We start from the raw sequence: 25,830 nt of genomic DNA on the forward strand, positions 1-25,830 counted from the left end.
TTTAAGTCTTTTGACCAAAAACAATTGTCACATCTTCAAAATTATCATCAATCATTACTTTTTTTTTCTCTAGGTTTTTCCAAAAACCCCAATTCGAACAAGGCCTTAAATTTTTTTATTTTTTTCATTTTTTAGAGATCGTATACGGGTCTGGGGTATGGGAGAAGATACACCCGGGTAAGGTTCGCTACCTAACACGGGTTGGGACGAAGAGTGCAAAACTCAAACTCGATACTCAATTATATATAAAAATAAAATAAAAAATAAAATTATTAAAATTTGATGTGACCTTTCAAATAACTATCATTACAAATATCATAAATATTTTATTTTTATTCACACTCTACTACAATACTATTTTGTTTATATTTCAAAAAATATTATCTCTTTTTGTCTTGAACATTTTTTTAATAACAAAATATATTTATCTCTTCACTATTCATATTCAATCTCTAACTTTTTTTTTTTTTTTTTTTTTTTTTAACAATTACAACTTTTACCTATAATGTTTTTGTTTATTTTTTTAATATTTCGATATTACTAGTTTTATTATTTATTACATTTTTTTATTTTTTCTTCAACTTCTACCATCTTTTAAGTTTTTATTGAGATAATGGGGTACACGTCAGAGATCGAGTACCCGACGAATCGGAGAAGATAATAGAAATAGAGATACTCGTCGAAGTCGGAATCGAGTTTTAAAATAAAAATCGAGTTTAGGGATAGATACTTCACCCAACAAGTATTTAGAGTAACTGTTGACATCTTATTCATACCCTCAAATTATCTTAATAATATTTTATAAAGTTTATGTTTATCTTTTTTTTTTTTAAGAAACAAAGTTAATGAATTTTAATTGTTTTTTATTTGTTTAATAAAGAGTTATTATTTGTATATTTCAATTGCAGAAGTAAGTTGAAAAAATGTGGTTTTGGTTGATACTTGATAGTGATGTTCATTTCCTGTTGAACATCCCGCTAAGATAACGTTCCTTCTTTATTTATTTTTTAATTATATGTTTGTGTTTTTTTGTTGTTCTTATCTCCATTGGTGATAAGGACTATTTTATTTGTCACGAAATTATTAACTAAAATCACAATTTGTAGACTTTTCAAAATTCACATTTTAGACACTGGTCTGGTTTGATATTGAGTTATTTAATAATTAAGTAATTATTTTAGAATAAATTTATTATTAATTATTAAAAATTATAATATTTAAATAAAACATGTTAAAAATATAATATTATAATTTAAATAAATATATTTTAGTTAATTAGGTAAAGAACAAGATCAAGATTTTTTTATTTAATTCAAATAAAAAATTACCAAAACTTAATTCATATATTACAAAATTTAAATAAGATAATTTAATTATTAAATAATATAACAAATTTATAAAACTTAAAATCTCAAAATAGATGAAACAAAACATGCTGATTCAACATGAACTTAATTACTTGAATTATATAAATGAATAATAAATAAATCAAAAGAACCAATAGTACATGTCCAAAAAAAGTATACAAAATATTATAAATGTAAATGAAAAATATTATTGTAAGAGGGTTCAAAAGTAATGTCAAATATTTTTTTGTGAGGTGATAATTAAAATATTAAAAATCTCATATAAATGTAAGATGATCTTAATATATCAAATATTAAATGATTATAGTCCTCTAAAGTAGTCCGATGGAAAGAGTCAACGTAAGTGACTAAAATGTTGAGTTCACGTCTTCATTTTATTTGTTGTTAAAGAGGAGGATAAGTACGAACTTGATAAATAATGATCGATACAAACAAATTATATAAACAATAAACTATACCACCAAATATTAAAAATGTTACTTGATTAAAAAAAAGTAATCCAACTAAATAAAATAAAATGACACAACAAAACAAAATATAAAATAAATTTAATTTTGAGTGGTAGAAGATAAATAAATAAATATATATATTATATTTGATAAATAAGTTATTATCTTTTAAATTTATTGATATTTTTAAAATAAGAAAGTAAAAATTCCTAAATTTTTCTAACAATTTACAACTTTATAATTTATTTTATTATAACGTATCTTATAGTCTATCATACTAAATGACAAACATAATTTAGAATTTAAAATAAGCATAAATTATAATCATGATAACTTAATTATGACTCAATTTTCTTCACCAAACTTAAAATTTAATTTCTCTAAATTATATATATATATTTTTTTTTTATGTTTGAAGGTTAAAAGAAACACCCATAGACATCATCACATCACTCATGACCTCCACTTTCCTCTCTAAATTATAAATAAAAATAAAAACCTTAAATTACAAATATTAAATAACTGTCTTCAAGTTAAAATTTCATTAAATTATTAGTATCTAAACTTAAAAGTAACACCTTGTATAAATGAGATTACTAATATACAGTGTAAGTTAATTTATTATTTCAATTGTTATAACTTTTATGTATGGTTTAAGTTTGTATATATTACTCTAAATAGGTTCTTTAACGGTGAAGATTTCTATACTTTGTTTGATAATTTAATAGGGTTTTCTTTTCCCTTATCTTTATAATATTAATTAATTAAAGGAGGTCTAATATTTAGTTTTGGTAATAATATATTTAATATTTTTTACCCATATAAAAAAAATTAACCTAAATTATTATAATTTTTTTTTTTTGTCAGTAATTTCACGTTGTCACACGACAGTCCCACGTTGCTACTTGTTACTACGCTGATTGCAACTTTCTCTCTCTCCAACAAACATATCGAAAACCCCAAATTTCTACTCTCTAGATCTCTCTCTCCTACCTCGCATATTTAGTGCCGGTCAGGCGGTTATCACTGTCTCGCCGGCGACGGAAAATCTCAAGACCGGATCAATCGCGGTATCTCAATCGGCGATTGCGTTGAAATGAGTACAGGAGAGCTTATAAGTATTGAACCGGAGGAACTTCAATTCCCATGTAACATTCTTCTCGATTTCTTTTCCATTTCCATGTTTTTCATTTGATTTCATTGATGCATGTGTACATAGATCAACTATTTGTCATCAATTTGATGATTTCAACTGATTTATGCTGTTTTTATGTGAGAAGTCGAATTGAAGAAGCAGATATCATGTTCTCTGCAATTAACGAACAAGACAGATGGTTATGTGGCGTTTAAGGTATTAGTTATTCATAATCGGTGGAATTTGTGATGAAATATGATGTAATTATAGGTTAGTAAACCCTAGAAGGTGGGTGTATGATTGCTTGATTTTGGTTTTGGTTTTGGGATTGCAGGTGAAAACCACGAATCCAAAGAAGTACTGTGTTCGTCCTAACACAGGGATTGTGCTGCCGAACTCTAGATCTGATGTTATAGGTATTTGATCTCTCCTTTGATTTGGTTTTTGCAATATTTTTCAATTATTGATTGAATTTGCATGTTCTTGTTAGTCACAATGCAAGCACAAAAGGAGACTCCTCCTGATATGCAATGTAAGGACAAGTTTCTTATTCAATGTGTAGTAGCAAGTCCTGGTGCTACAACCAAAGACATCACTGCAGAAATGGTATTATGGTTTGATGATTTGATTTGATATGGAATCAATTAATGCATTGCTGTTTGACTAATTTGATTCTATCTCAAGTTCAACAAGGAATCGGGGAATTATGTTGAGGAGTTCAAGTTACGAGTAGTTTATACACCTCCACCTCGGTATCCATCACCCGTGAGGGAAGGGTCTGAGGAGGGTTCTTCTCCAAGGGGTTCAATATCTGACAATGGTGCTGTAAATCATCTTGAATATAATGCAGTGAGTTCTTGTAAATGTAGATTCAATGTTTGGTGTGATGAAGAAGGTTAATGTTTTTGAGATAGTAATCCTGTTTTTGTTTTTGGTTTGTAATTTGTAGCCTTCAAAGGATCAGCTTGATGGATCATATGCTGAGGCTCAAGAGAACTCATCTGAGGTTGATGTCTCTTCTTCTTCTTTTCGTATTTCATTTGATTCTATCAGTTTTTCACTTTCTGGTAAAAAAATTGATCGTTGCCTGAATGTGCTGTCCAGTTTATATATTGTGTTGAAGAAACAACTGATTAGTTTATCAATTCTTGCATTATCTTTCCTTTAGCATAATAGAAGCCTTGAACTTCTTCATTGACATGATCAAATATACTGTTGATTTGGAGGTTCAATTTTTGTTTTAGTTGAATTCTTGTTTGATGAAGAAGTTGATTATTTGGGTTTTATGACCAAAACATAAACATTATAAAGAATCAAATGAAGGGTACTTCAGTTGATTTAAAATGATTTGGTGGAGAAGTGATTGAGAATAGAATGTAATTCCAAATGTTCCTCATCAAACAAGGACTAAGTATTTTTTCTTTATCTGAGTAATGTTTGCTTCTCTTTTCAGGTAAAGACTCTTCTCTCAAAGCTGGCAGAGGAGAAAAACTCTGCAATTCTGCAAAACAACAAGCTTCTCCAGGAACTGGTAATGGTCTCAAATATTGAATTTTGATTAGCCATCGGAAATTTATAAGGCTCAAACTTGTATTTCACCACCCCGGTTTCTTTTTCCATGTTCAGGAGTTATTGAGACGCGGAAGCAGCAAAAAACATGGTGGCTTATCTTTGCTACATGTCATTCTCGTAGGCTTGTTTGGCCTTCTCGTTGGGTTCTTTCTGAAGAGAACATGAGCGCGATTATTTCCTACTATGGGGGATCAACTGTTGAGTTTCACTAAAAAATCAATTGGTAAAATTTAGTGTATGATCAATGTGTAGGAAAATGCTTTGTTTTGCATTTATCCCTTTTCTTTTTTTCAGTGAGAACAGAAAGGTCAAAAAAATATAGACATTTCTTGTAATTGTCTTGGGACTAGTTAAGTTGCCTTTTTTTAACATTACCCTTTTTTTTTATAAACTTAAAGAACAACTGTGTATTCTGTATTATTGCCCATCATAATTTTATGTTGTAGACTTGGGTTAGTTTCATTATCTTTCTTATTTTATTTAGATTATCCTTTGTTTAAGAGCTTATTGGAATTTCAAACCTTTTCTTTTAAATTCTTAATTTGAGTTTCCTTATTGTTAAAATGATACTTCCTATTGAATTATAGCGAAATACGATTTGAAAAAGCATTATTTTGTTGAAAGATTCTATATATCTGTCCTCTCTCCCAACTATTTTTTTTTAAGACAATGACTGTTTTTTCTCTTTTAATCAAATCCATGTTTGATTTGAAATTGAGATACTGCAAATTAGCGACATAAATATTTTATTTATTTATAAATGTGTTACGACTTAAATTTGTAACTGGGGTTAAGAGTTCTTAATCTCAAGGGCCGAGTGAGAAATCTGTGATCAAAGTGCAGCGAAAAATTATGAAAAGAAGAAATTAAGGGGTCCAAGAAAAGAAGATGAAACAGAGATGAGAATAGAATATTGTTAATATGCTTAAAGCTAAGCTTCACAATCTTATTTATATCTGCAATTGGGGTGAATTCAACTTCATATATGAACCACACCCACAAAAGTATTCAGTCAAAGAGAGAAAATGATTTAACAAAATGTAGTTTGTAAATAACAGAAATTGAAACAGACATATAACCAACCCTAATTGTCTAAAATTGTAACATTATCTCCCCTTCAAATATCCGTCGTCCTCGACGAAGAGATCTTGACCTAGTCAGCCTCCAATCCAATGCCCATCCTCCAATCTCTAAAGAGATTTAATTTTCTCTTGCTGCCAATCCAATGTCCATCCTCCAATCTCTAAAGATATCTAATTTTCTCTTGCTGTTCTGCAACTGTTTAATGCGGTTCTAAGATATTTTCAGTAGGGCCATAAGTGGCCGAGCTATGGAACCGCAATCCATAATAAATCTTCGGTAACAACCTTTCAATTGTTTGACTGATTATGGAACCGAAAATTTCCTTATTGTCTTTAGTTTTTCTGGGTCATTAGTCACTCCATTTTCATTATATATGGCTCATGTAAGAAGTTTGTTTACACCCTAAGCTACATTTTCTTTTGTTGAGGAATAACCTTTGTTGTTGCAATGTTGTCAGAACTTGGTGTAAATATAAAAAAAAAACTTATTCCAGCTCCGACCTAGGGTGTCATCGAAAATCCAGGACAAGTCATTCTTCCTGACCAGCACCACAGGGGTAACAAAAAAGCCATGACTTCCAACTACTCTCCTGTCCAACGTATCATTTACTAATTGCTCAATTTTTGTCTTTCGTAAGGCAGGGTACCAATATGAGCACATGCACATAGCTTTCGTGTCTTCTTTTAATGGGATTCGATAATGTTGTTCTCTGACTGGTGGTATGTCTTCGGGTTGCTGGAATAGAGTGTTGAGTAGTCGCTGCTCAACAGGGATTTGTATGCCGCTTTTTGGACCTTATCCATCAACATGGCTTCATTTAAAGATCTGGAAAACCGCACCTGATACAATTTGCGATTTCCTCCCTCAACCTAGACAGATAGTAGTCTTTAACATACTCCCTCGGTATATTATACAGTTTTTGGGAAATTGACATGTGTTGGAGATTGTATTCTTGAACAGAACTGACATGTTTAAAGTTCATCAATTGTCTAATGGGGGTGTCATGTATGGAAGGCCCGAAATGCAACAAGAGGTCTCTCTTGAACACTTTTCATGTCATGGTTTCGCTATGGTTGCGTTGCTGAAGATATGACTCATACCGCATTCTTGCTTCACCAGTAAAGTGAATGAGAACAATGTCCAATTTAGTTGCATCATTAGTTTTGTCCACTCTTAAAAATTATTCAGCATATATAAGTCAACCCTTCACATCGGTCCCACGAAACCGAAGGAAATCAACATTAATGAGTTGGGTTGAAGAAACATATTGTTGGCCTAAATGGAAGTGTTTATTCGGGGGAGGGCCATGGTAAGTAGAATCATCATAGGACCTGGCGCGAGTTCAAAACAGTAAGCTAAACTTTTCACAATCTTATTCATATCCGTAATTTGGTGAGTTCAACTTCATATATGAGCCAAACCCACCAAAATATTGAGTTACAACTACTCAAAGAGGAGAAATAATTTAACAGAACGTGGTTTACAAATAACAGAAATTGAAACAGATATATAACCAACTTTAACTGTCCAATATTATAACAAAATACTACGTAAATAGTAAGTTAACGACTTATGAAATCATTAAAAATGAAATCTCGTTTTTATAACTTCAACCAAATATCCAAAATCTCAATATCTTATAAATAGTCCTAAACAATTCGGTCATAAAAAACCTGAGTATATATGAAACATTATTAGATCTAATCCAAATATGAAAGATTGTTATACATTATTTTCTTCAATTAAATCATAATGGAATTGTTAATTTGTTAAATCTAACTAATCTATCAGAAATATTAAAATATTTTTTTTTAAATCTCAATAATTTTTTTATTCTGAGTCAATGGGTAGTCATACTTTTGGTTTAAAGCAATAAATTTACAAAAAAAACCAAATAATTTTGTGTTTTTTGAAGCCGGAGTTGTTCTAAATTCCGGCGAAATGACTTCGAACTTGCTTCTGAACACCGGATTTTGCTCGCCGGAGTTGCTCAGGAGGCCGTCGCCGCTAATGCCATCTTACATAGAAACTGATCGATTGAAGCTTATTTCTCTTACCAATCCCTGGGCGCGCCATTCTCGTGGTCCTTCATTGGCACTCTCTTCAAGAACCCTTCACGGGCTACTTTTCAATGACTCCACATGCATTTTCCGAATTCCTTCACGGTATAATTCTAGCATACCCAGTTCTTTACCGGAGCGGCTAAACGAAGTCGAAATTGCAGAAGAGGTTAATTTGATATTTAGGGTTTAGATTTGCAATTTGATAAGAGATTTTTTGAATATGCAGATAAAGTTAATAATAACCACTGAATTTTTATGAAGGAAGAACGGAAGGTTAGTCAATTGAAGAAAAGGGTAGTTTTTGGGGTCCTGATAGGAGTTTTCACTGGGGGTGTTGTATTAGCTGGAGGATTGGTATTCACAGTAGCTCTTTCTGCTGCAGTTTTTGTTGGTGCTCGTGAATACTTTGAACTAGTTAGGAGTAATGGAATTGCTGATGGAATGACACCCCCTCCACGATACCTTTCGCGGGTTTGCTCTGTTATCTGCACTTTGATGCCTATACTTACATTGTAAGACTTTGTTAATCAATGAATGATTGAATGTTTCAATTCTTGTTTTGTATTTAATCAGATCTTTATTGATGAATGGGGGTGATCATTAGGTACCTTGGTCAGATCGACGTTTCTGTGACATCTGCAGCTTTCATTGTTGCAATGGCATTGCTTTTGCAAAGAGGAAATCCTCGTTTTTCTCAACTCAGTAGCACCATATTTGGTCTATTTTATTGTGGTTATCTTCCCAGCTTTTGGATTAAGCTTAGATGTAGTTTAACAGCCTCTGCTTTAAATTCTAGTAAGTGTTCTATTTACAAACTTGATCTGAAATACTTGAAATCCAAGGAAATCTATTAACGGTTTCTCATCCAAATCCAGACCAGTGTTTCCAGAACTGGCCCTTGATTCTGGGAGGTCCTAGTCAATGGACTGTGGGTTTAGTCGCAACATTGATTTCCATTAGCAGCATAATAGCAGCGGATACATATGCTTTTATAGGTGGCAAGGTATTATTAAAATCCTTTCCAGACCAGATCAGTTCTAATTGAATGGTCTTGAAGAAATAAATAGCTTTGGAATTGAATGAAAAATTGCTGCAGGCATTTGGTCGAACACCACTCACGAACATCAGTCCTAAGAAGACATGGGAAGGAGTATTTGCCGGCTTATGTGGTTGTGTAGCCACTACTGTCTTACTCTCAAAGATCCTAGGCTGGCCTGCATCTTTGCCCAGGTATTATATATAGTTTTTTGAAAAACAAATTCGAGTTTTTGACTGATATGTATATCATTTGGAATGTTGATGTTTAACAACAGTGCTATAACTTTTGGGCTTCTGAATTTCTTTGGATCCCTTTTTGGTGATCTTATCGAATCGATGATCAAGCGTGATGCTGGTGTTAAGGATTCGGGTTCTCTCATACCTGGACATGGTAAGTTTGCCTTTGATTCTCCTCCTCCTTTATAATTGTGAATTTGAAGAAAGTTGGTTTAAATCATATGCAGGTGGAATACTGGACAGAGTAGACAGCTACCTATTTACTGGTTCATTGGCTTATTCTTTCATTAAAACCTTCCTTCCAGTTTATGGAGTTTGACTGAAATCCATAAGCTTTTGATTTCATGATTATGTCGGATTAACAAAAAAAACACCTTTAGAGAATGAGGAAGATAGAAGAAAGACATGTTTTATTTTTCTTGTTTAGAAGAAAGACATGTTTTTTATACTGTAATAGTCTTTTCTAATGAAATAGTTGATAAAAATTAATATTCCAATAAATAGTTAAAAAAAAAAACCACAAACCCAAATCATTTTTCAAATAAAATGGTGGTTGACATAATTTTATCTAATAAATTAATGCAAACAAGTTATCTAAATTTAATTCTCTCTCTATCTTTTACCTATATTCTCAATATTTTTTTAAATTTTTATCATTTTTTTATTCATTTTTTTTTAATTTCCATTTTTTATTATTCTTTCTATCTTATTTATTTATAAATTTTTTATTTAATTATAATAATATAATATAAATATATATATTTTTTAATAATATTATATATTTTCTTAGTTGTATAATAATAAAAATGATTAATAAATTAAATTTTCAATTTTTTTATAAAAAATAAATTAAACAATATATAAAAATTAGACAATAAAAAAAAATAATATATTAAAAATTTAAAAATATAATATACAAATTTATAGAAACTAATATATTTATATAATTTATTAATATTCAAAATTAAGTTATTAAAATTTAAATTATTTTAAATAAAAAATAAATTTATATTAAAAAAAATGAAGTGATTAATATTAAATTTAAAAAATAAAAATAAATCAAACTTACCTAATTAAATACAAAAAAATCTGTAAATAAAATAAATATTTTAAAATTAATAATAAATTTTTTGTAGACAATAATAATGATGGTGGTGGGTAAGGAATTATTCTTATAAATAATAAGATATTCCTGTTTTGTATTCGGTCGCCGCTACGTTTAGTTAAACTGATAAGAACGTAAGCCAATTTCTATACGTGTCGTGAAGGAATATCCCCCCAAAACTCGATTGCTAATTACTTGCGTCACCTGGAGGAACTTGTATAGAGAGAGATATACACCTTTGAACGAGAAAACTAAGAACACCCCCTTCAGAATTCGTCCTTAATCAGGTACATATTCATTTCGATCTTCCAATTTCTTCATCATGTTCATGATTCCGCAATCGGTTATGTATCTGTCTGTATGTATGTATGTTCACACTTCATTTTATGAAAAGGGTTCATTTATATTCCATCCATTACAACAAAGTTCAATTCTTTTGAATCTGTATTAACTAGTTTAAACAAATTTGTGATTTTTAGGGTTACGCCAATTAAGGGTTTACCATTTTTATACCTAATTTTGCATTGTTAGAAAAACCCCCAGTTCTATGTTCTTGATAGATGTTCAATGTTCTTGCATCTCTTAGGTGGTGGTGTTTTACTGCTTTTTCTTGAACATCTATTTCATGGCAAGATTGATGAAGAGCTCTTTCAAACAAGAGAATGACTTTGGTATGTATTATGTAATGGTGATCAGTCTTCTTCTTCTTTTTGGAGAATCAATCAGTTGTTCTTCTCCCAAGTTGTAAATTATCTGTTTTGATTCAGGTAAGCGACACGCCGAGGCTGCGAGGATCAGGGAGAAGTATTCTGACCGAATTCCTGTGAGTTATGAATTATGTATAAAGTTATAGATGTAAACATTGATTTGCTTCATTCTTGCTTTGAAGGTAATTGTGGAAAAGGCTGATAGAAGCGATATCCCTAATATTGATAAGAAAAAGTGAGAGACATAACATTCTTAAAATCGTTATTTATTTGTTTCTTTCTCCCATGATATTTGACGCGAGTATTATTGTTGCAGATATCTTGTTCCAGCTGACTTAACAATTGGGCAGTTTGTTTATGTCATACGCAAGAGAATCAAACTCAGTGCAGAGAAAGCAATCTTCATATTCGTGGATAATGTCCTTCCGCCTACAGGTTTTTATAATCATCTCTTCTTTATTATGCATTTCTATTTCTTCGTTTATAAATGTTGGGACTGTCAATGATGCAGGGGCAATATTGTCTACCATATATGATGAGAAGAAGGATGAAGATGGGTTTCTGTATGTGACATACAGTGGGGAGAATACATTTGGGATGAAGATTGAAGATGGACTGACTGACTGACTGATTTCTCAGTAACCAAGTAAATAAAAAACCGAAACTTCTCTTCTTACTTTGTGGATATATATATTTCATCATGTAAATTACTTGATCTCTAAGTGCTACGGCATTTACATACATTACTTGGAAACTTTATTCAATGTCAATAAATATATCCTCTTTTCATAAAGATTCATAAGTTTTGTATATTTCAATCATTTGAAATAGAACAATCGTTCTCCAGCTATTATGTTTTCTTCATAAGATACCCAACTAGAATGCCTAAAAGGGTTATATGAATATCACAAACATCATCGAGAAACTTCCACCTCCACCGCCCCCATTGTTTCTGTCAATCTCTGGATCCTGTAAATTAGACACAGCAATCAAATATGTGACCATTCTCCCTTAAACGATATAGCAATAAGGAGACATACCAATTCCTGTCGTTGAATTGCATATTCTTCTTTCTCCTTTAAGGCAACAACAACAGCTGCCCTTGAAGAAGAAGACCCTTCTTCTTCCTCTTCTTCTTCCTCTTCTTCTTTAGATCCTTCTACCACAGACAATGGCTGATTAGCATGGACATAAACGACTCGCAATTTAAACTCCCGGACTAAATTTCCAGCTGCCTTATCGAAATGCAAAACAAATACGTATGCATCTGAGAGTTTCTCTAAAGAAAATTCTCTCCATTTGGACTTACCATCTCTGCAGTTATGTCATCTTTGTCTGCTATTCTCTTTGAAACAACGACACTTTGAATAAGAAACTTGTCTTTACATTGCAGATCCAAAGGTGCCTTCTTTTGGGCTTGCATTGTTACTAATATATACATTAATTAGTGTTAATTAGTTTGGTTTAAGAATTAGAAATGTAATGCAAATGTTGGAAAATAATACCAGTGACATTGCATGTAGAGTCGCCAGGTAAAAGAAAGCCACTGTTAGGACGAACGCAATATTTCTTGGGATTGGTTGTTTTAACCTTAACATGTATTATAACAGTACTAGTACTTAGAAAAAAAAAAGTACAGAAAAGAACAAATTAACAAACAAAGAAACAAACCTTGAACGCCACATGTTGATCAGTATTGTTGGCCAACATTAGAGAACAGGAACTCTGCTTCTTTAATTTGACTTTTACGACGACATGCAAGCATCAAACAAACAAAGTAAATACGAAATCGGTCTGTTTGATCTTAAGCTGACAGAAAACATACATGGGAAGCTGAGTTCTGAAGGTTGAACGGTGAGGTGATTGCAGGCGGCACTCATGGCTTCTTTGTATGGCAATGAGAAGAGAAAGAGATGCTAATAAATAAAAGTGGAGGATTTTCATTAGGGAAAAGATTGTGTATTTGACTAAGATTCATGTTAGTTGTTATAGTCTTTTAATAAAGATTATTGCTCGGTCTCCTATATTAAATTCAAATCCAATTTAATTATAAATATCTTTTTAACCAATAAAAATCAGTACACAAATCGTTTAATCTTAAATCAATTGAGATTACATATAAAAACTTCAATTTGTAAATAATACAAATTAAAATTTATAATAGACAAGATGCAATAATAATGCAATTTCTTTGAGGTTTACTCTAAGAATCATTTCCATCACCCTCAGCGCTGTTTCACATGGATTAAAAAACTTGATCGCCGGGTAACCACTCTGGTGGTGAGTTCAACCAAAAGAAAGTCAGAGTGAAAGAGTGAAATAATGAGTGTTGAAGTAGAGCAAATCGAAGAGTGAAAGAGTGAAATAATGAGTGTTGAAGTAGAGCAAATCGAATGATATCAATATTTTTTTTTATCAAACTTTTTGAGCAGTTGAAATTATCTTTAACCGAGGGTTAATAAACAACACTGAAAAATGTTCTGTCAAATGATAATTGATGGTAAAGATACATGTAGGAGTACCTCTATATTAAAGATTTAATCAAATAACTTAACTCTAATTCGATAATTTTTTCTCATTTGCCCTAAAAAGGGGATGATACAGTCTCGAAAAAACAGCATAATCGGAAGATCATATCAACAAACAAAAAATATAAATCATATAAGATATAAGACTAAGACGATCATACTCATCATTTTTTCTTTCGAAAATTCTTATATTATTTTTTTTTTATCGTCCACCACATAATGAGAAGTATTGGTTTCTAGCTAAAGCTCCATTTAATCTATTTGACCCAAAAGTAACGATATTTTTTTTTTGTATCCCATCGAAAATAAAAGAGATTCTGCTAAAGAGTTCACATTTTTTTGTAAGTTCGCAGTGAAAGAAGTATATGTTATTACTCTACTCTAAAAACAAATGTTACGAAATAATTTTTTATTCAATGTTAGATGTAGACTTTTTCGTTGATAATTTTTCTCTCAAAATACAAGAGATTCTTGATATAAATTTTACTTTTCACCTCTTTCATACAATACCAAAAAAAAATAAAAAAAATTGCATGGGGATGAAAGTATATTTTATTTTGAAGCAAGAATAACTTATGTGAGTTGTTTGGATTTAAAATCTCTATTAAAATTTAATAAAAATAAAATAGAAACTAATGAGGCTTTGATTGACAGAGGGCCAGGGCAATAAATGCACAGAACTTTTGTGTCTATTTTCAGGTGGTTTAAGGCTGCTACAACCCTTTCCAAAATCTGCCACGTGGCAACATATTATTTTAAATAAAAATTAACGTATTAATCATCATACAAATCATAATCAATAACTAAATTAGATAATATTCAATTTAAAATACTTAAAAATTAATAAAAAATAAATTTGATTGAATTTTTTGCTTTTAAAAAAAAAAAAGTAGAATATTCCCTGAATAACCTCGAGAAAGCAAAGAATTACTCCACATATCAAAAAAATGGTGACCTCTTCGGCATTCCTTTCCGGCGACTGTTCATCATTCCCGACGCCACCGCCGGCGAACTATTCATCTTCCCAATCACCGCCGCCGCCGCTGCCGCCCTCAAAGCCGGGACACTACTCCTCTTCTTTCTAACAACCTCCACCGCCGCCGCCGCACCACCACCACTGCTTGAACTAGAAGAATTAATCGAACTCGTCTCCATAACCGAATCCGGTGTCAACTGTTCATCTTCAAAACCCGGCTCCAGTTCCGGCAATGTAATGAAATTCGATTCATGGGTTGTTTCCATTACCATATGGTGAATCTAAACATATACATGTATCAAATAATTTATAAGAAGATTGAATCGACAGATAAATTTATTTCTTACTGATATGATAAATTCGAACCTTGCAGGAGATTGAACAGAATAGAAAAGGTTCCTGCAATGCTCTATCGCAGGTAAGGCAAGAACTACCGCCGGAGATTCGAAATGTTCGAGTAATTTGAGGTCGATGATTAAGAAACACAACTTTCAAACTGTTGGTCGTGTAAGCCTAATAATAATACATAGCCAGCCAGGTTAGTTCAATTACATTCAACAATTTAATAATCAAAGAAGAAAAACAGAGTGTTTAATTACTTGAAGAAATGTACAGTCGATCAATTTCTGGGCATCTTGAAGCCGAATAACATCATGATAAACGTATCTTCGAATCTGATAAAAAAAAAACTAATTAGTTTTTGTGGGTCTAGAAAAAGCCAGAGATTATGGTACAAATACCTGAAGAAGACGATGAGAAGGATGCAGGGAAGAACAATGGGTACAAATTCCTTGACAACAATGGAAACAAAAGATGTTCTTTTCATTTTTCTTGGATTGGTCATGAATTAAGCAGGCATTGAAGAATTTCTCTGTTAGCAAAGGTTGAACCCATCGGGGAAGATGATGATCGTGATCGAAATTCACCATTAGAGAGAGATTGGAGGTTTTGCAGAAGAATTGGCTATGGAAATTGAGTGAAAATTGATTGAATTAATAATATGAAAGAAAGAAGGCATTGACTACTGTTCTAGTTGCTGTTGTTACCAATGAGAAAAACTCATTTATGAACGCTAGGACGCTACTTAGCGTTCTGACCAACCCAGCGTTTTCCAGGATTGGCCAGACTGCGTTTTCTGTTTTCTTCATAAATTCAACTTTATTTACATTTTTTTTTTGTTCAAAAACTAGTATAGACATAAAATATGGTAAAAATTTGGCAATGTCAAAAAAGTTGTGTTAATATATTAATTATATAATTTTATTTTATCTAATGATTTGTGCGTTTCCAAATTTGGCCGATTATTATAAAAATGAATTTCCAAACAGGTCCTAATATATGATCTTTTTCCAACAACACACAAAATTGAATCATAAATGACAAGACAAGAACGGTGGCTTTTGTGCATAAAAAGGTTAAAAAAGGTTGTAAAGAAATAAACCCAAAACAATAGGATTTGACTTTAATTACCTATCAAATCATATGTAATATTCTTGTCACAAACTTTATTATTATTTTTTTCTTTCTTTCTAGTTTTATATACTTTTTGTTAGGTAATTTGGGGATATAAACTGAGTTGTTAAAAGAATATGAATTGGAAGAAACTTAAATAATCCATATGAGACAATCCTAAGAGTTTTAAATAATAATAATAATAAATTTTGAGTTTTATAGTTAAATTATTATAATAATTTTTTTTATAAAAATAAAATAGGATTATAATAAAATTATGATTGGTTAATTAAATGATTAAGTAATTAAAAAATGTAATAAATTGTTTTTACTTAGAAAAAAAATTCAGCATCAAACTAGCTCTAAATGCATAAGGCCCTTTTGAAAATTGTTATTTATTTTCATCAAAATTAAATAGAGTGGTTGGGACAATACCTTTTTATTAAGCTTTCCAATTTATTTTAGACAATAAACGTCGTTTCGTTTCGGAGTCATTAATTACACCAAATTATCGTTCTCTATCCTTTCAGAGTCATTAATGACACCAAATTATCGTTCTCTATCGTTATTTTAAATAAAAATAAAATGTAATATAATTGTTTCAACTTGTTTGATGTTCTTTTTAAACTTGTAATATTTGAACATATGCAAATGGGCCCATAATTATTTCTGTTTTAGTTTATGAAAGTAGTATAAACACAAACTCAACTCTACAAATGAAAAGCCCAGCGCGCAAGCCCAATATTGACCATATTCCAAACAAGCCCAATATGGTCTAATGTAATGACCCAAAATCATTTTTATTTAATTACAACAAGACATTTTTTAATGTTGTTTTTCACTTTAATTTGGGAAAAAAGTGAATTATCGGATTATGGGAAACAATGGTACTTGGGTTTTATGTGATTATGAGATTTTGGGAGAGTACTAAATATGACATAATAAATCACGAGCATTTTGGAAAAGTGAAAGAATTAGTGAAAGCTGACTATAGATGAGAAAATATTGACATATTTAAAAAAGAAAACTGGTTAAGTATTTAGTTATAATGTTTATTTATATTAGATAATGTTCTCTATCTTAACTTAATTTTACATATATAAATTTATTTTCAAATTTTTGGTATATTTAACAAGAAATAAGCTACTTTATCAAGATCATGTTTTATTTATACAAGTAGTAAGCAAACAAAAACTGTTTTAACCTTTTATGTTTAGTACATGCATAGATACTTATAGTTAATTAATAGCCTTAAAAGTACTCGCGTCATCTTCTCCAGTTCTATTGCTCGTCTAAGCGTCTCATCAATTCTCTCTGCATCGGATTTTAACATCTATGATTCCGGTTCTCTCTGTTGGATCTTTAACATTCGTGATTCCAGTTCTCTTTTTGTCGGATATTTGACAATGTTGAATGATTGAACCAATTTCGACTATGCTAGTTATTCCATTAATCATAGATAATGTAGATTTCAAATCCTGACTCTCCCCTTTTTTCGGATAATGATAATTTTCATTTAGAAGGTATCATACATTTATTTTTCAAAAAAGAAAACGAATGTATATCATAACAATTACCATATAAGCAATATAAATAGTGAAGGGATATGATCTAATTGGAAAAACAATAATTAGGACATATGTGTGATCATGTGAAGATAGTGTATATATGATTTGTTGACATTAAATCATAGATAAGGAAATTGATGATAATAATTAATTAAGAGTACGTACGTAGTTAGTTCTTAAGAACCTTCTTAGGAGCTAGGAAATTAAACATAAAAGAGATATGATATGGAATGGAGGCTGGCTACATTAATTAATTAGTACCAAATATGAAATGATATATCATGCTGCTGGGAATTAATCCCTTCTTAATTAATTAATTAACAATTTCCTCTTTTAGTTATAAGGAGAAACACCAACGTTGCCCTGAGACATCATGAACGTCGTCGACCCATCTTTCATGAATATTTCATCTCCTTCCTAATTAAAAATCCCAACAACAATATTAAAGAATAATCTATATAAAATAATAATAATAAAAGAAAACTTTCTTATTTCATCCTTGTTTTTGTTTTTCTAATAAAAAAAATAATTTATTTGAGTTTTTTTTTAATTAATTTAGTTAATAAAATGAGTAATTTAATTGTTACAAAAATAATGATGTAATAGATAGAAAAATTATAATAACTAAAACAAAAATCCAAAATGAAATGAGATTTGTTTTAGCTTATTTTTAAAATTATGTTTAGATGAAAAATGTGTTGAATTATAATTTTAACGCAATTCAAAACCATTACTATTCAATAAACAAATGATGAATAATTAAAATATTTAATAAATATATATATATTTAAAGAAAGAAGCTAAGTATTATATATACCTGTTGGCGCACATTAGCCTTCTTCACGGGTTGATGATCAGGCAAGATTCCAAAATGAATGTGTGGAAAGTGGGCCCACTGTAGTAAAGAGACCATATTATTAGTAACTAATGATCGGATGTTTAACCATAAAATTAAACCTAATTAATTGTTAGGGTTTGTAATAAATAAATAATATACGTTTTTAGCAGCAGCGCTGAATGCTTCCCTGTGGCTTATTTCAGGGTTTGCAGCTTTAATACGTTGGATTTCATCCCTACAAGAAATTAAGAGGATGAATGGAATTAGCTAGGGAGGGTTAATGGTTGTAGATTAATTAATAAGTAAGTACACAACTTACTTTATGAACCGGTTGTAAGCAGACGGGACTCTCTGTCTCTTCTCCGGAGCTAGAAATGGACAGACACACATAGACAAATCAATGACCAGACATTAAAATCACTTTCTCTCTCTTCCTCCACAAACCCTTTTCTCTCTCTATCTCTATCTCTATCTCTCTCTCATCATGACCTGATCATTATCTCTATCACCATCCATTCCACCCATCCAAGAAAATTCTCTTCTTTTCCGGGCAACAACACAAAATACTCTTTTTTTCTTTAATATAATTAAAATTCATTCATATGGTTCATTTCTTCTTCTCCTTTCTCTCCTTTTGGCACTAAAAGCAAGTAAAACAGTATATTATTTAATTAAGCCTTCTTTGATTTTGGAGGTGAGAAGCTTTTTTAGGGTTAGAGAAGTAACCCATCTCCCATTACAAATTGCTTGGAAAGAAGAAAGAAAGAGAGAGAGGGAGTAAATATTCCAATTAAGAATGAAAAGATACAGCAAAAACAGTAATATACAAGGTATGACCTAAGTTTTTTTTAATTAAAATTCAAAATCTTCAATCAAGAAATGAAGAAGGGACGATTCTGGTTCTGATCTAATTCATCAAACCCTAAAACTAGAGAGAGAAATAAAGAGATAGAGAAAGAGATGGAGATCTCACGTCGATTAGCAGTAGGCGGTTTAGGAATGAGTTCATCAAGTCCTCCAACCCTAACAGGCATGGGAGAGTCATTATCAACATTACGCGTCTGCTGATTCACCATCATGTTAGGCGTCGAGCTTCTGATCTCCTCCTAAACAATACAATAATTAATCAGATAAAAATATAAACAAACCCTAGTTTGAACTAAATTATAAATCGGTTACCAAAAGTGTTTGAGGAGTGAAGAAGGAATGAAGTTGATTAGCAGGAGCTGGAAGAAGAAGAGCACGCATGTTAACAGAAAGAAGATTGGAACAATGCCCACATCTGACCGTCACCGTCTTGAACAAGCTCGAACATGGAACACTAACCTGTGCCGGCCAATGATTCAGTATGTTATAAACATAAATATGCATGATTGAAGAGAGATTTTAGTACGTACCGCAAGAACAGTGTCACAGTAGTTGCAATGAACATAGCAAAGCTGGTCGGAGGAAGCTGGAGAGAGGTGTTGGAAATGGTCCGGTGAAAATGCGGCGGCGGTAGCAGAAGCAGCGGATGAAGAAGACATGATAAATGTTGTTGTTTCTTTAAATAATATTGTTTGTTGTTTGATTACTCCTATGATTAATGTCCACTCTTTTGATTTGATTTGACTTGATTGATGGATGGATTGATAAGAAAGATGGGATCGACTGGTTAATCAACTAGCTAGCTTCTTGTTGGATCGATCTCTCTGCCTTTTTAATTCCTCATATCTTTTATAGAGAGAGAAGATAAGAGATGTATATATATATATATATATTGTTGACTTTTTATATAATGAGAAAATACTTGTGAAAAGGAAGGGTGTGGGGAAGAAAAGACATAATGTGGATAAATGATTTCATTTTTGTTAGTTGGGTGTACTATAACATTATTTCTTATTTATACTTTTTTATATTAAGGTTGTAGTATATATGCCAATGAATTAATAATTGAGCTCTAAATTCACTTTACCATTTTTTAGATTCTCCATTTTGAGATAAATATTTAGTTCAATTGATGGACAAGAAAGTGGGATTTATCTTGTAAACAAGGAAATTAAGTAAATAAGATGAAAATTGCCAAAAAAAAAGTTGTTTATTGGAAATTCAATGAAATTTTGGACTACTTTTTTCACTCTTAAAGTTGTATAACATCTTCTTAATTTATTTATGATATTGATTTTTAAATCAAAATAACTAACATGTCACTTTTTTTATACATATATCATTAAAATTACAACATTTGAACTAAAATTAATTAAACTTTCGATTTCTTCTCCCTAATCTATTTTTCTTTCATTCTTTAGGCCTTCTTTCAATCCCAACACTAAACCTTAAACCTTAAACCTTAAACCCCACCCTGACTTGCATCCGACCCTAGAGTCCAGACACCATTGAAGATCGTTGAAGAAGAACTGTCGAACCTAACCTAGCTTGATCCACTTGATCAATCAGTCGAAAGATGGGTGTTTCAGTATAAAATTTATGAAATAAGTAAATGCTGCTAAATGTTAATTATCCATCTGCAACAATTTCATAATTCTTCAGCCTTAGTTAGCGATTAGGGCAACATTTCTTGAAGTTGAATGATGATTTCATTATAGGGTGAAAAATTGTTGATTTTGTGTGTGACCAGGGAATTATGGAAAATATTTCATCTATTACTTAAAATTTCCTCAGCCCTGATTGAAATGTTTTTACCCAAATATATATCCGAAAATTCACAAATAATCGTATCTCAAGTTTTGGGTTGATCTTTGTTAGATTGACAACATTTTTAATGTAGGTCGAAAGATATCTCTTCGATCAAATAAAAAAAAACCTTTTTTTCTCCTTCCAGCCGTGGGATAAGACAGACTGTCTTTGAGCAGACCTGTTCTTGAGAGAGTGCATTTATGTGTGTCAAATAGCAAATGTTACTTATTTTTTATCAACCAATTAAGTTGTAAATTTTAAACTATTAGATTTTTGAAAGTTAAAGAAAAGTGATGTCTCAAAAAATGGCATTACATCTTCTCTTCTAAAAACATAAATTTCACATAAAAATAGAAAAATTAACAAATGACCGGTCCATTTGATTCAGCTAAGCTATCATTGTTTGAGGGTTTAGGTAATAATTTGTTACACTAATTTTGCGTAATAAGTTAATATAAAAAATTATAATTAAATATATTTTGCGTTTAAACGCAATTTTCTCCCTAACCGAATAAGATAGCCGTCCAGAGTTGTTCAGATAAAACCCCAATTCGCACCGCCCTAATTGTGGGGCGCCACTAAAATTCACATTTACTCCCAACAATTAGCCTTCTTTTGATAATTTAGCCTATGAAAAACAATAAAATATTCTATACTCAAATCACGTGAAGCTAAAAAAGTTAAATTTTATAAATAAATAAATAAAATAAAATAAAATAAACTTATTTGTGCATTTACAAATTAATAAATATTTAAAAACTCACCAGTATTTCAAATTAAAAATCTTAATTATTGAAGGAAAGGTATCCAATTTACTTTTCAAATAAAGTGTCAATTTTGAATTTGCAGGCCTTCTGGAGCAGTACTCTCCCTCTTCGAGGCATGAGGAATTCAATATCCCCACATGCAATGCCCTTGTATTCATAATAATATAATTAATAATTAATAATAAATAAATAAATAAAAGTTTGCCCTTATATGTATATACAGTTCGTCCAATTACTTTTTCCCATTCCCGACACTTCACCTTTGTAATTATAATTTGATTTTTCTTAAAAAAATGAACACGATTTTTATTGTATCTTGTTATATACAACATATATTAATAGAAAATATTGAAAAAAAAATTGTTTATTGCTCCGTTCATTACCCAACACTTAAAAACATTTGTTATTGAATCATTATAACAGCGAAGATTTTCTAGTTTCCGCGTTATTGTTCTACTCTAATCAATTTTTTTGTTTTTTGGGAACACAGCATTTTATTAAAACTCTAATAAACATAACAAAATAAAAGTGTTTCAAAAATAAAAAGATTCTTTAATTTGACTTCATAATACAAACAAGGAGAGAAACATAAATAAATTTTAACAATTTTTTTATTAAATACAAAATCACCTGCGAATGAAATTGATTGATACGTCTAAAATTATGCATCCTCTACGAAGAAGTCAATCAAAATATTGATTTTAATGTGCTTTAAATTTCTATTGTTAGTGTAATTGGTTGTTTGTAATCAGTTGTGTTTGTTAGTTTTAAATTATTGTTTATTCTCCGTTTAAATTAAGACAAATGTTTGTTTTGTCTCAATCTCTAAACTTATGTCGTTTTTTTTTTCTTTTGGGTTTTTTTATTAAACGACACTATGTCGTTTTAAAAAAAATGATAAATCAAAAGAATTATTATTGGGTATGAAATCACTGTTCAATTTAACTTGGGGTTGTTGTAATATAGTTTAATTATTATTAATTTAGATTTAGATTTAGGTTTAGGTTTTAATCCAAATAAATCTATATATCCTATTTTGTATAATTTATTTCATTAAGTTATTTAAACCCTCAATTAAAATATTCAAATTTTCTTAATAAAGAAGTCTAAGGATAGCTTAGCTAGATCTAACCCTACAACAATCAACCCTAAGGGTGTGTTTGATGATGGGGAATTGGAATTGGAATTGGCATTGGAATTCTAATTCCAATTCCATGAGAATTGGCATTGAATTACAATTCAATTCCTATGTTTGGAAAAATGATAGAATTATAATTCAATTCCAATTCCTATGTTTGGGAAAATGATAGAATTGTAATTCAATTCTAATTCCAATGTTTGTAAAATAAAATATCGGTTCAAAATGTTAACTTTTAAAATATGTTTTGGCGTTTTGGCACGTTTATACGTTTTTGACATTTTTTCACATTTTCACACGTTTTTCACGTTTTCCACACGTTTTAACACGTTTTTCACATTTTCACACATTTTTTACGTTTTTCACACGTTTTAACACGTTTTTCACGTTTTTCACGTTTTTCACGTTTTTCAAACGTTTTTCACATGTTTTTCACGTTTTCCACACGTTTTCACGTTTTTCACACGTTTTTCACGTTTTTCACGTTTTCACACGTTTTCACGTTTTTTACACGTTTTAATACGTTTTCACGTTTTTCACACATTACAACACGTTTTTCACATTTTCACACGTTTTTCACGTTTTTCACACATTATTCACACGTTTTTCACACGTTTTTCATGTTTTCACGTTTTTCACACGTTTTAACACGTTTTACACGTTTTTCACGTTTTCACGTTTTTCACGTTTTTCACGTTTTTCAAACGTTTTTCACGTTTTTCACGTTTTCAAACGTTTTCACGTTTTTTACACGTTTTAACACGTTTTCACATGTTTTTCACGTTTTTCACACGTTTTCACGTTTTCACGTTTTTCACACGTTTTAACACGTTTTTCACGTTTTTCACGTGTTAAACGTGTTAAAACGTGTTAAACGTGTTAAAACGTGTGAAAAACGTGAAAACGTGAAAAACGTAAAAAACATGTGAAACGTGTCAACAACGTGTTAAAAACGTTTTAAACGTGTTAAAAACATGAAAACGTGTCAAAAACGTGTTAAACGTTCCAAACATGTGAAAAACGTGTTAAACATGCCAAAACGTGAAAAACGTGTTAAACGTGTCAAAAATGTGGTAAACGGGTGAAAAACGTAAAAAAAATGTTAAATGTGTTAAAAACGTGAAAACATGTTAAACGTGTCAAAAACGTATAAAATGTGTTTAATGTGTCAAAAACGTGAAAACGTGTTAAACGTGTCAAAAACGTGTTAAACATGTGAAAATCTTGTTAAACGTGTCAAAACGTGTTAAACGTGTAAAAAATGTGGTAAACGTGTCAAAAACGTAAAAAAATGTGTTAAATATGTCAAAAACGTGAAAACGTGTTAAACGTGTCAAAAACGTGTTAAATATGTGAAAAACTTGTTAAACGTGCCAAAACGTGAAAAACGTGTAAAACATGTCAAAAATGTGGTAAACGTGTCAAAAACGTAAAAAAACGTGTTAAATGTGTCAAAAACGTAAAAAAACGTGTTACATGTGTCAAAAACGTGAAAACGTGTTAAACGCGTCAAAAACGTGTTAAATATGTGAAAAACTTGTTAAACGTGCCAAAACGTGCAAAATGTGCCAAAACGTAAAAAACGTGTCAAACGTGTCAAAAACGTGTTAAACGTGTTAAAAACGTGAAAATCATGTTAAACGTGTCAAAAACGTGTTAAACGTGTCAAAGGCGTGAAAAACGTGTTAAATATGTTAAAAACGTGTTAAACATGTCAATGACGTGAAAAACGTGTTAAATGTGTCAAAACGTGTTAAACATGACAAAAACGTGTTAAACGTGCCAAAAACGTGTTAAACGTGTTAAAAACGTGAAAATCATGTTAAACGTGTTAGACGTGTCAAGAACGTGAAAAACGTGTTAAACGTGCCAAAAACGTGTTAAACGTGCCAAAAACGTATTAAACGTGCCAAAAACGTGTTAAACGTGCTAAAATATGAAAATATATTAAGCGTGTAAAAAACGTGTTAAAAACGTGTAAAACGTGTTTAATGTGTGAAAAACGTGTTAAATATGTCAAAAACATGAAAAACGTGTTAATTTGGAATTACAATTCCGACCTAAAAAGATAGGAATTGAGAACTATCAAATTACACTACATTGAATTCCATTGGAATTCTAATTCCAATTCCAATTCTTAATATTAAAGTGTCTAACAAACATAAGAATTGGAATTGGACCCTCCAATTCCAATTCCAATGCCAATTCCAGGGCTATCAAACACACCCTAAGAGATCTTTTGACTAAGGGATTTTTGGTCAGATTTTTTCTTGAAAAAAAAAATCAGTTTTTTGGGGTTATTATACCAAAACACTCATATATAAATGCTAATTTTTGGTATTTTTTTAAAAAAATAATGAGATTTAGTATAACACCCCAAAATTATTATGTAACTATGATAGATGATAATTTTATTATTTTAATAAATAAAATGAATGAAATGATAATTAATTTTTAAATATAAAATTAAAAAAAAAAAAACTAAAATCCCAAAGATAAAAGAGGTTCTTATGAAAATAAATATACCTCAAAAAGAATTTTTAGCCATATACAATTTTTTATTTTTTATTTCAAATAACCCTTATTAATAAATAAATTGTCATCTTCAAATTGATCAAATGACTCAAGATAATGAATTAAAGTATAAAATTACCTCTTCATTAACTAGTTTATTTGCAAACAAACTATAAAAAAAACATGTATAAAACTAGGGCAAGGCCCCAAAATGAATTGGAATTTGTTTTGTCTTTAGAGTTGATTGGTAAATGATTGATCAAGATTTTAGAGAGGGAGGAGAATTGAGGGTTTGTTGTTCAAATGGAATTCCCAAATCCCAATGAAGAAGAAGAGATAGAGAGAGATGGGCAGGGGCGGCAGAGGTGGGGGAGAGGAGTGAGAAAGGGACGTGTGCATGGGACTCATTTACCTTTGCCCTACTCTCTCTCTCTCTCTTTCTTTTCAAATTATTATTATTTTTAATAACACTTTCTCTCTCACACACACACACAGCAATGAGTAAATAAAACCCTAAACACCACCCATATAATAAAAACTAAAAAAAAAAAAAATATTCTGTATCTTCAAATAAAATTGGAAAAAATAAAAAGAAATATGGGGAGGGGAGCAGGCCA

The 25,830-nt window shown here is 30.6% G+C and overlaps 6 protein-coding genes across 6 annotated transcripts; 3 read left to right on the top strand and 3 right to left on the bottom strand.

Moving 5' to 3' along the window:
- The first annotated feature begins 2,751 nt into the window (after positions 1–2,751).
- On the top strand, positions 2,752–4,818 carry LOC124945096 (vesicle-associated protein 1-2). The gene is made up of 8 exons (XM_047485468.1): positions 2,752–2,964; positions 3,097–3,167; positions 3,286–3,367; positions 3,442–3,557; positions 3,636–3,800; positions 3,901–3,957; positions 4,405–4,482; positions 4,578–4,818. Exons 1-8 carry the CDS (start codon positions 2,913–2,915, stop codon positions 4,686–4,688), a joined length of 732 nt encoding a protein of 243 aa, XP_047341424.1. The 5' UTR covers positions 2,752–2,912; the 3' UTR covers positions 4,689–4,818.
- Positions 4,819–7,494: 2,676 nt separating this feature from the next.
- Positions 7,495–9,264, top strand: LOC124945582 (phosphatidate cytidylyltransferase 4, chloroplastic-like). The gene is made up of 7 exons (XM_047486038.1): positions 7,495–7,835; positions 7,931–8,181; positions 8,274–8,464; positions 8,545–8,672; positions 8,766–8,899; positions 8,983–9,098; positions 9,172–9,264. The coding sequence occupies exons 1-7, from the start codon at positions 7,548–7,550 to the stop codon at positions 9,261–9,263; spliced, it is 1,200 nt and encodes a 399-aa protein (XP_047341994.1). The 5' UTR covers positions 7,495–7,547; the 3' UTR covers position 9,264.
- Positions 9,265–10,184: 920 nt separating this feature from the next.
- LOC124945418 (autophagy-related protein 8f-like) lies at positions 10,185–11,549 on the top strand. Its single transcript, XM_047485854.1, has 6 exons — positions 10,185–10,336; positions 10,636–10,720; positions 10,817–10,872; positions 10,939–10,991; positions 11,073–11,191; positions 11,268–11,549. Exons 2-6 carry the CDS (start codon positions 10,675–10,677, stop codon positions 11,381–11,383), a joined length of 390 nt encoding a protein of 129 aa, XP_047341810.1. The 5' UTR covers positions 10,185–10,336; positions 10,636–10,674; the 3' UTR covers positions 11,384–11,549.
- Positions 11,550–11,650: 101 nt separating this feature from the next.
- LOC124909991 (vesicle-associated protein 1-3-like) lies at positions 11,651–12,636 on the bottom strand. The gene is made up of 6 exons (XM_047450617.1): positions 12,582–12,636; positions 12,428–12,498; positions 12,262–12,346; positions 12,068–12,184; positions 11,797–12,002; positions 11,651–11,725 (listed from the first exon to the last, which is right to left on the bottom strand). Exons 1-6 carry the CDS (start codon positions 12,634–12,636, stop codon positions 11,651–11,653), a joined length of 609 nt encoding a protein of 202 aa, XP_047306573.1.
- A 1,587-nt stretch (positions 12,637–14,223) lies between these two features.
- Positions 14,224–15,189, bottom strand: LOC124909992 (protein RGF1 INDUCIBLE TRANSCRIPTION FACTOR 1-like). The gene is made up of 4 exons (XM_047450618.1): positions 15,001–15,189; positions 14,860–14,934; positions 14,627–14,773; positions 14,224–14,541 (listed from the first exon to the last, which is right to left on the bottom strand). Exons 1-4 carry the CDS (start codon positions 15,187–15,189, stop codon positions 14,224–14,226), a joined length of 729 nt encoding a protein of 242 aa, XP_047306574.1.
- A 2,422-nt stretch (positions 15,190–17,611) lies between these two features.
- LOC124944569 (axial regulator YABBY 3-like) lies at positions 17,612–19,849 on the bottom strand. Its single transcript, XM_047484862.1, has 7 exons — positions 19,516–19,849; positions 19,298–19,444; positions 19,092–19,224; positions 18,438–18,486; positions 18,278–18,353; positions 18,098–18,175; positions 17,612–17,697 (listed from the first exon to the last, which is right to left on the bottom strand). Exons 1-7 carry the CDS (start codon positions 19,642–19,644, stop codon positions 17,614–17,616), a joined length of 696 nt encoding a protein of 231 aa, XP_047340818.1. The 5' UTR covers positions 19,645–19,849; the 3' UTR covers positions 17,612–17,613.
- Positions 19,850–25,830: the final 5,981 nt, after the last annotated feature.

Source organism: Impatiens glandulifera, chromosome 7, assembly GCF_907164915.1.
Source record: "Impatiens glandulifera chromosome 7, dImpGla2.1, whole genome shotgun sequence".
Classification (NCBI taxonomy): Eukaryota; Viridiplantae; Streptophyta; class Magnoliopsida; order Ericales; family Balsaminaceae; genus Impatiens; species Impatiens glandulifera.

Bases quoted from the DNA above. Each gene is read 5' to 3' on its own strand.
- LOC124909991 (XM_047450617.1), bottom strand. From the start codon at position 12,636: ATGAGTGCCGCCTGCAATCACCTCACCGTTCAACCTTCAGAACTCAGC. The intron at 12,499-12,581 runs GTATGTTTTCTG...TCGTCGTAAAAG, and splicing joins TTCAGAACTCAGCTTCCCAT to TCAAATTAAAGAAGCAGAGT. The intron at 12,185-12,261 runs GTATTATTTTCC...TGTATATATTAG, and splicing joins CTCTACATGCAATGTCACTG to TAACAATGCAAGCCCAAAAG.
- LOC124909992 (XM_047450618.1), bottom strand. From the start codon at position 15,189: ATGGTGAATTTCGATCACGATCATCATCTTCCCCGATGGGTTCAACCT. The intron at 14,935-15,000 runs GTATTTGTACCA...TTTTTTTATCAG, and splicing joins CTTCTCATCGTCTTCTTCAG to ATTCGAAGATACGTTTATCA. The intron at 14,774-14,859 runs GTAATTAAACAC...TATTATTATTAG, and splicing joins TCGACTGTACATTTCTTCAA to GCTTACACGACCAACAGTTT.
- LOC124945582 (XM_047486038.1), top strand. From the start codon at position 7,548: ATGACTTCGAACTTGCTTCTGAACACCGGATTTTGCTCGCCGGAGTTG. The intron at 8,673-8,765 runs GTATTATTAAAA...AAATTGCTGCAG, and splicing joins ATGCTTTTATAGGTGGCAAG to GCATTTGGTCGAACACCACT. The intron at 8,900-8,982 runs GTATTATATATA...GTTTAACAACAG, and splicing joins TGGCCTGCATCTTTGCCCAG to TGCTATAACTTTTGGGCTTC.
- LOC124945096 (XM_047485468.1), top strand. From the start codon at position 2,913: ATGAGTACAGGAGAGCTTATAAGTATTGAACCGGAGGAACTTCAATTC. The intron at 2,965-3,096 runs GTAACATTCTTC...TTATGTGAGAAG, and splicing joins GGAGGAACTTCAATTCCCAT to TCGAATTGAAGAAGCAGATA. The intron at 4,483-4,577 runs GTAATGGTCTCA...TTCCATGTTCAG, and splicing joins ACAAGCTTCTCCAGGAACTG to GAGTTATTGAGACGCGGAAG.
- LOC124945418 (XM_047485854.1), top strand. From the start codon at position 10,675: ATGGCAAGATTGATGAAGAGCTCTTTCAAACAAGAGAATGACTTTG. The intron at 10,873-10,938 runs GTGAGTTATGAA...CTTGCTTTGAAG, and splicing joins AGTATTCTGACCGAATTCCT to GTAATTGTGGAAAAGGCTGA. The intron at 11,192-11,267 runs GTTTTTATAATC...TCAATGATGCAG, and splicing joins TAATGTCCTTCCGCCTACAG to GGGCAATATTGTCTACCATA.
- LOC124944569 (XM_047484862.1), bottom strand. From the start codon at position 19,644: ATGTCTTCTTCATCCGCTGCTTCTGCTACCGCCGCCGCATTTTCACCG. The intron at 19,445-19,515 runs GTACGTACTAAA...TGGCCGGCACAG, and splicing joins ACTGTGACACTGTTCTTGCG to GTTAGTGTTCCATGTTCGAG. The intron at 18,487-19,091 runs GTGAGATCTCCA...GTCCATTTCTAG, and splicing joins ACCGCCTACTGCTAATCGAC to CTCCGGAGAAGAGACAGAGA.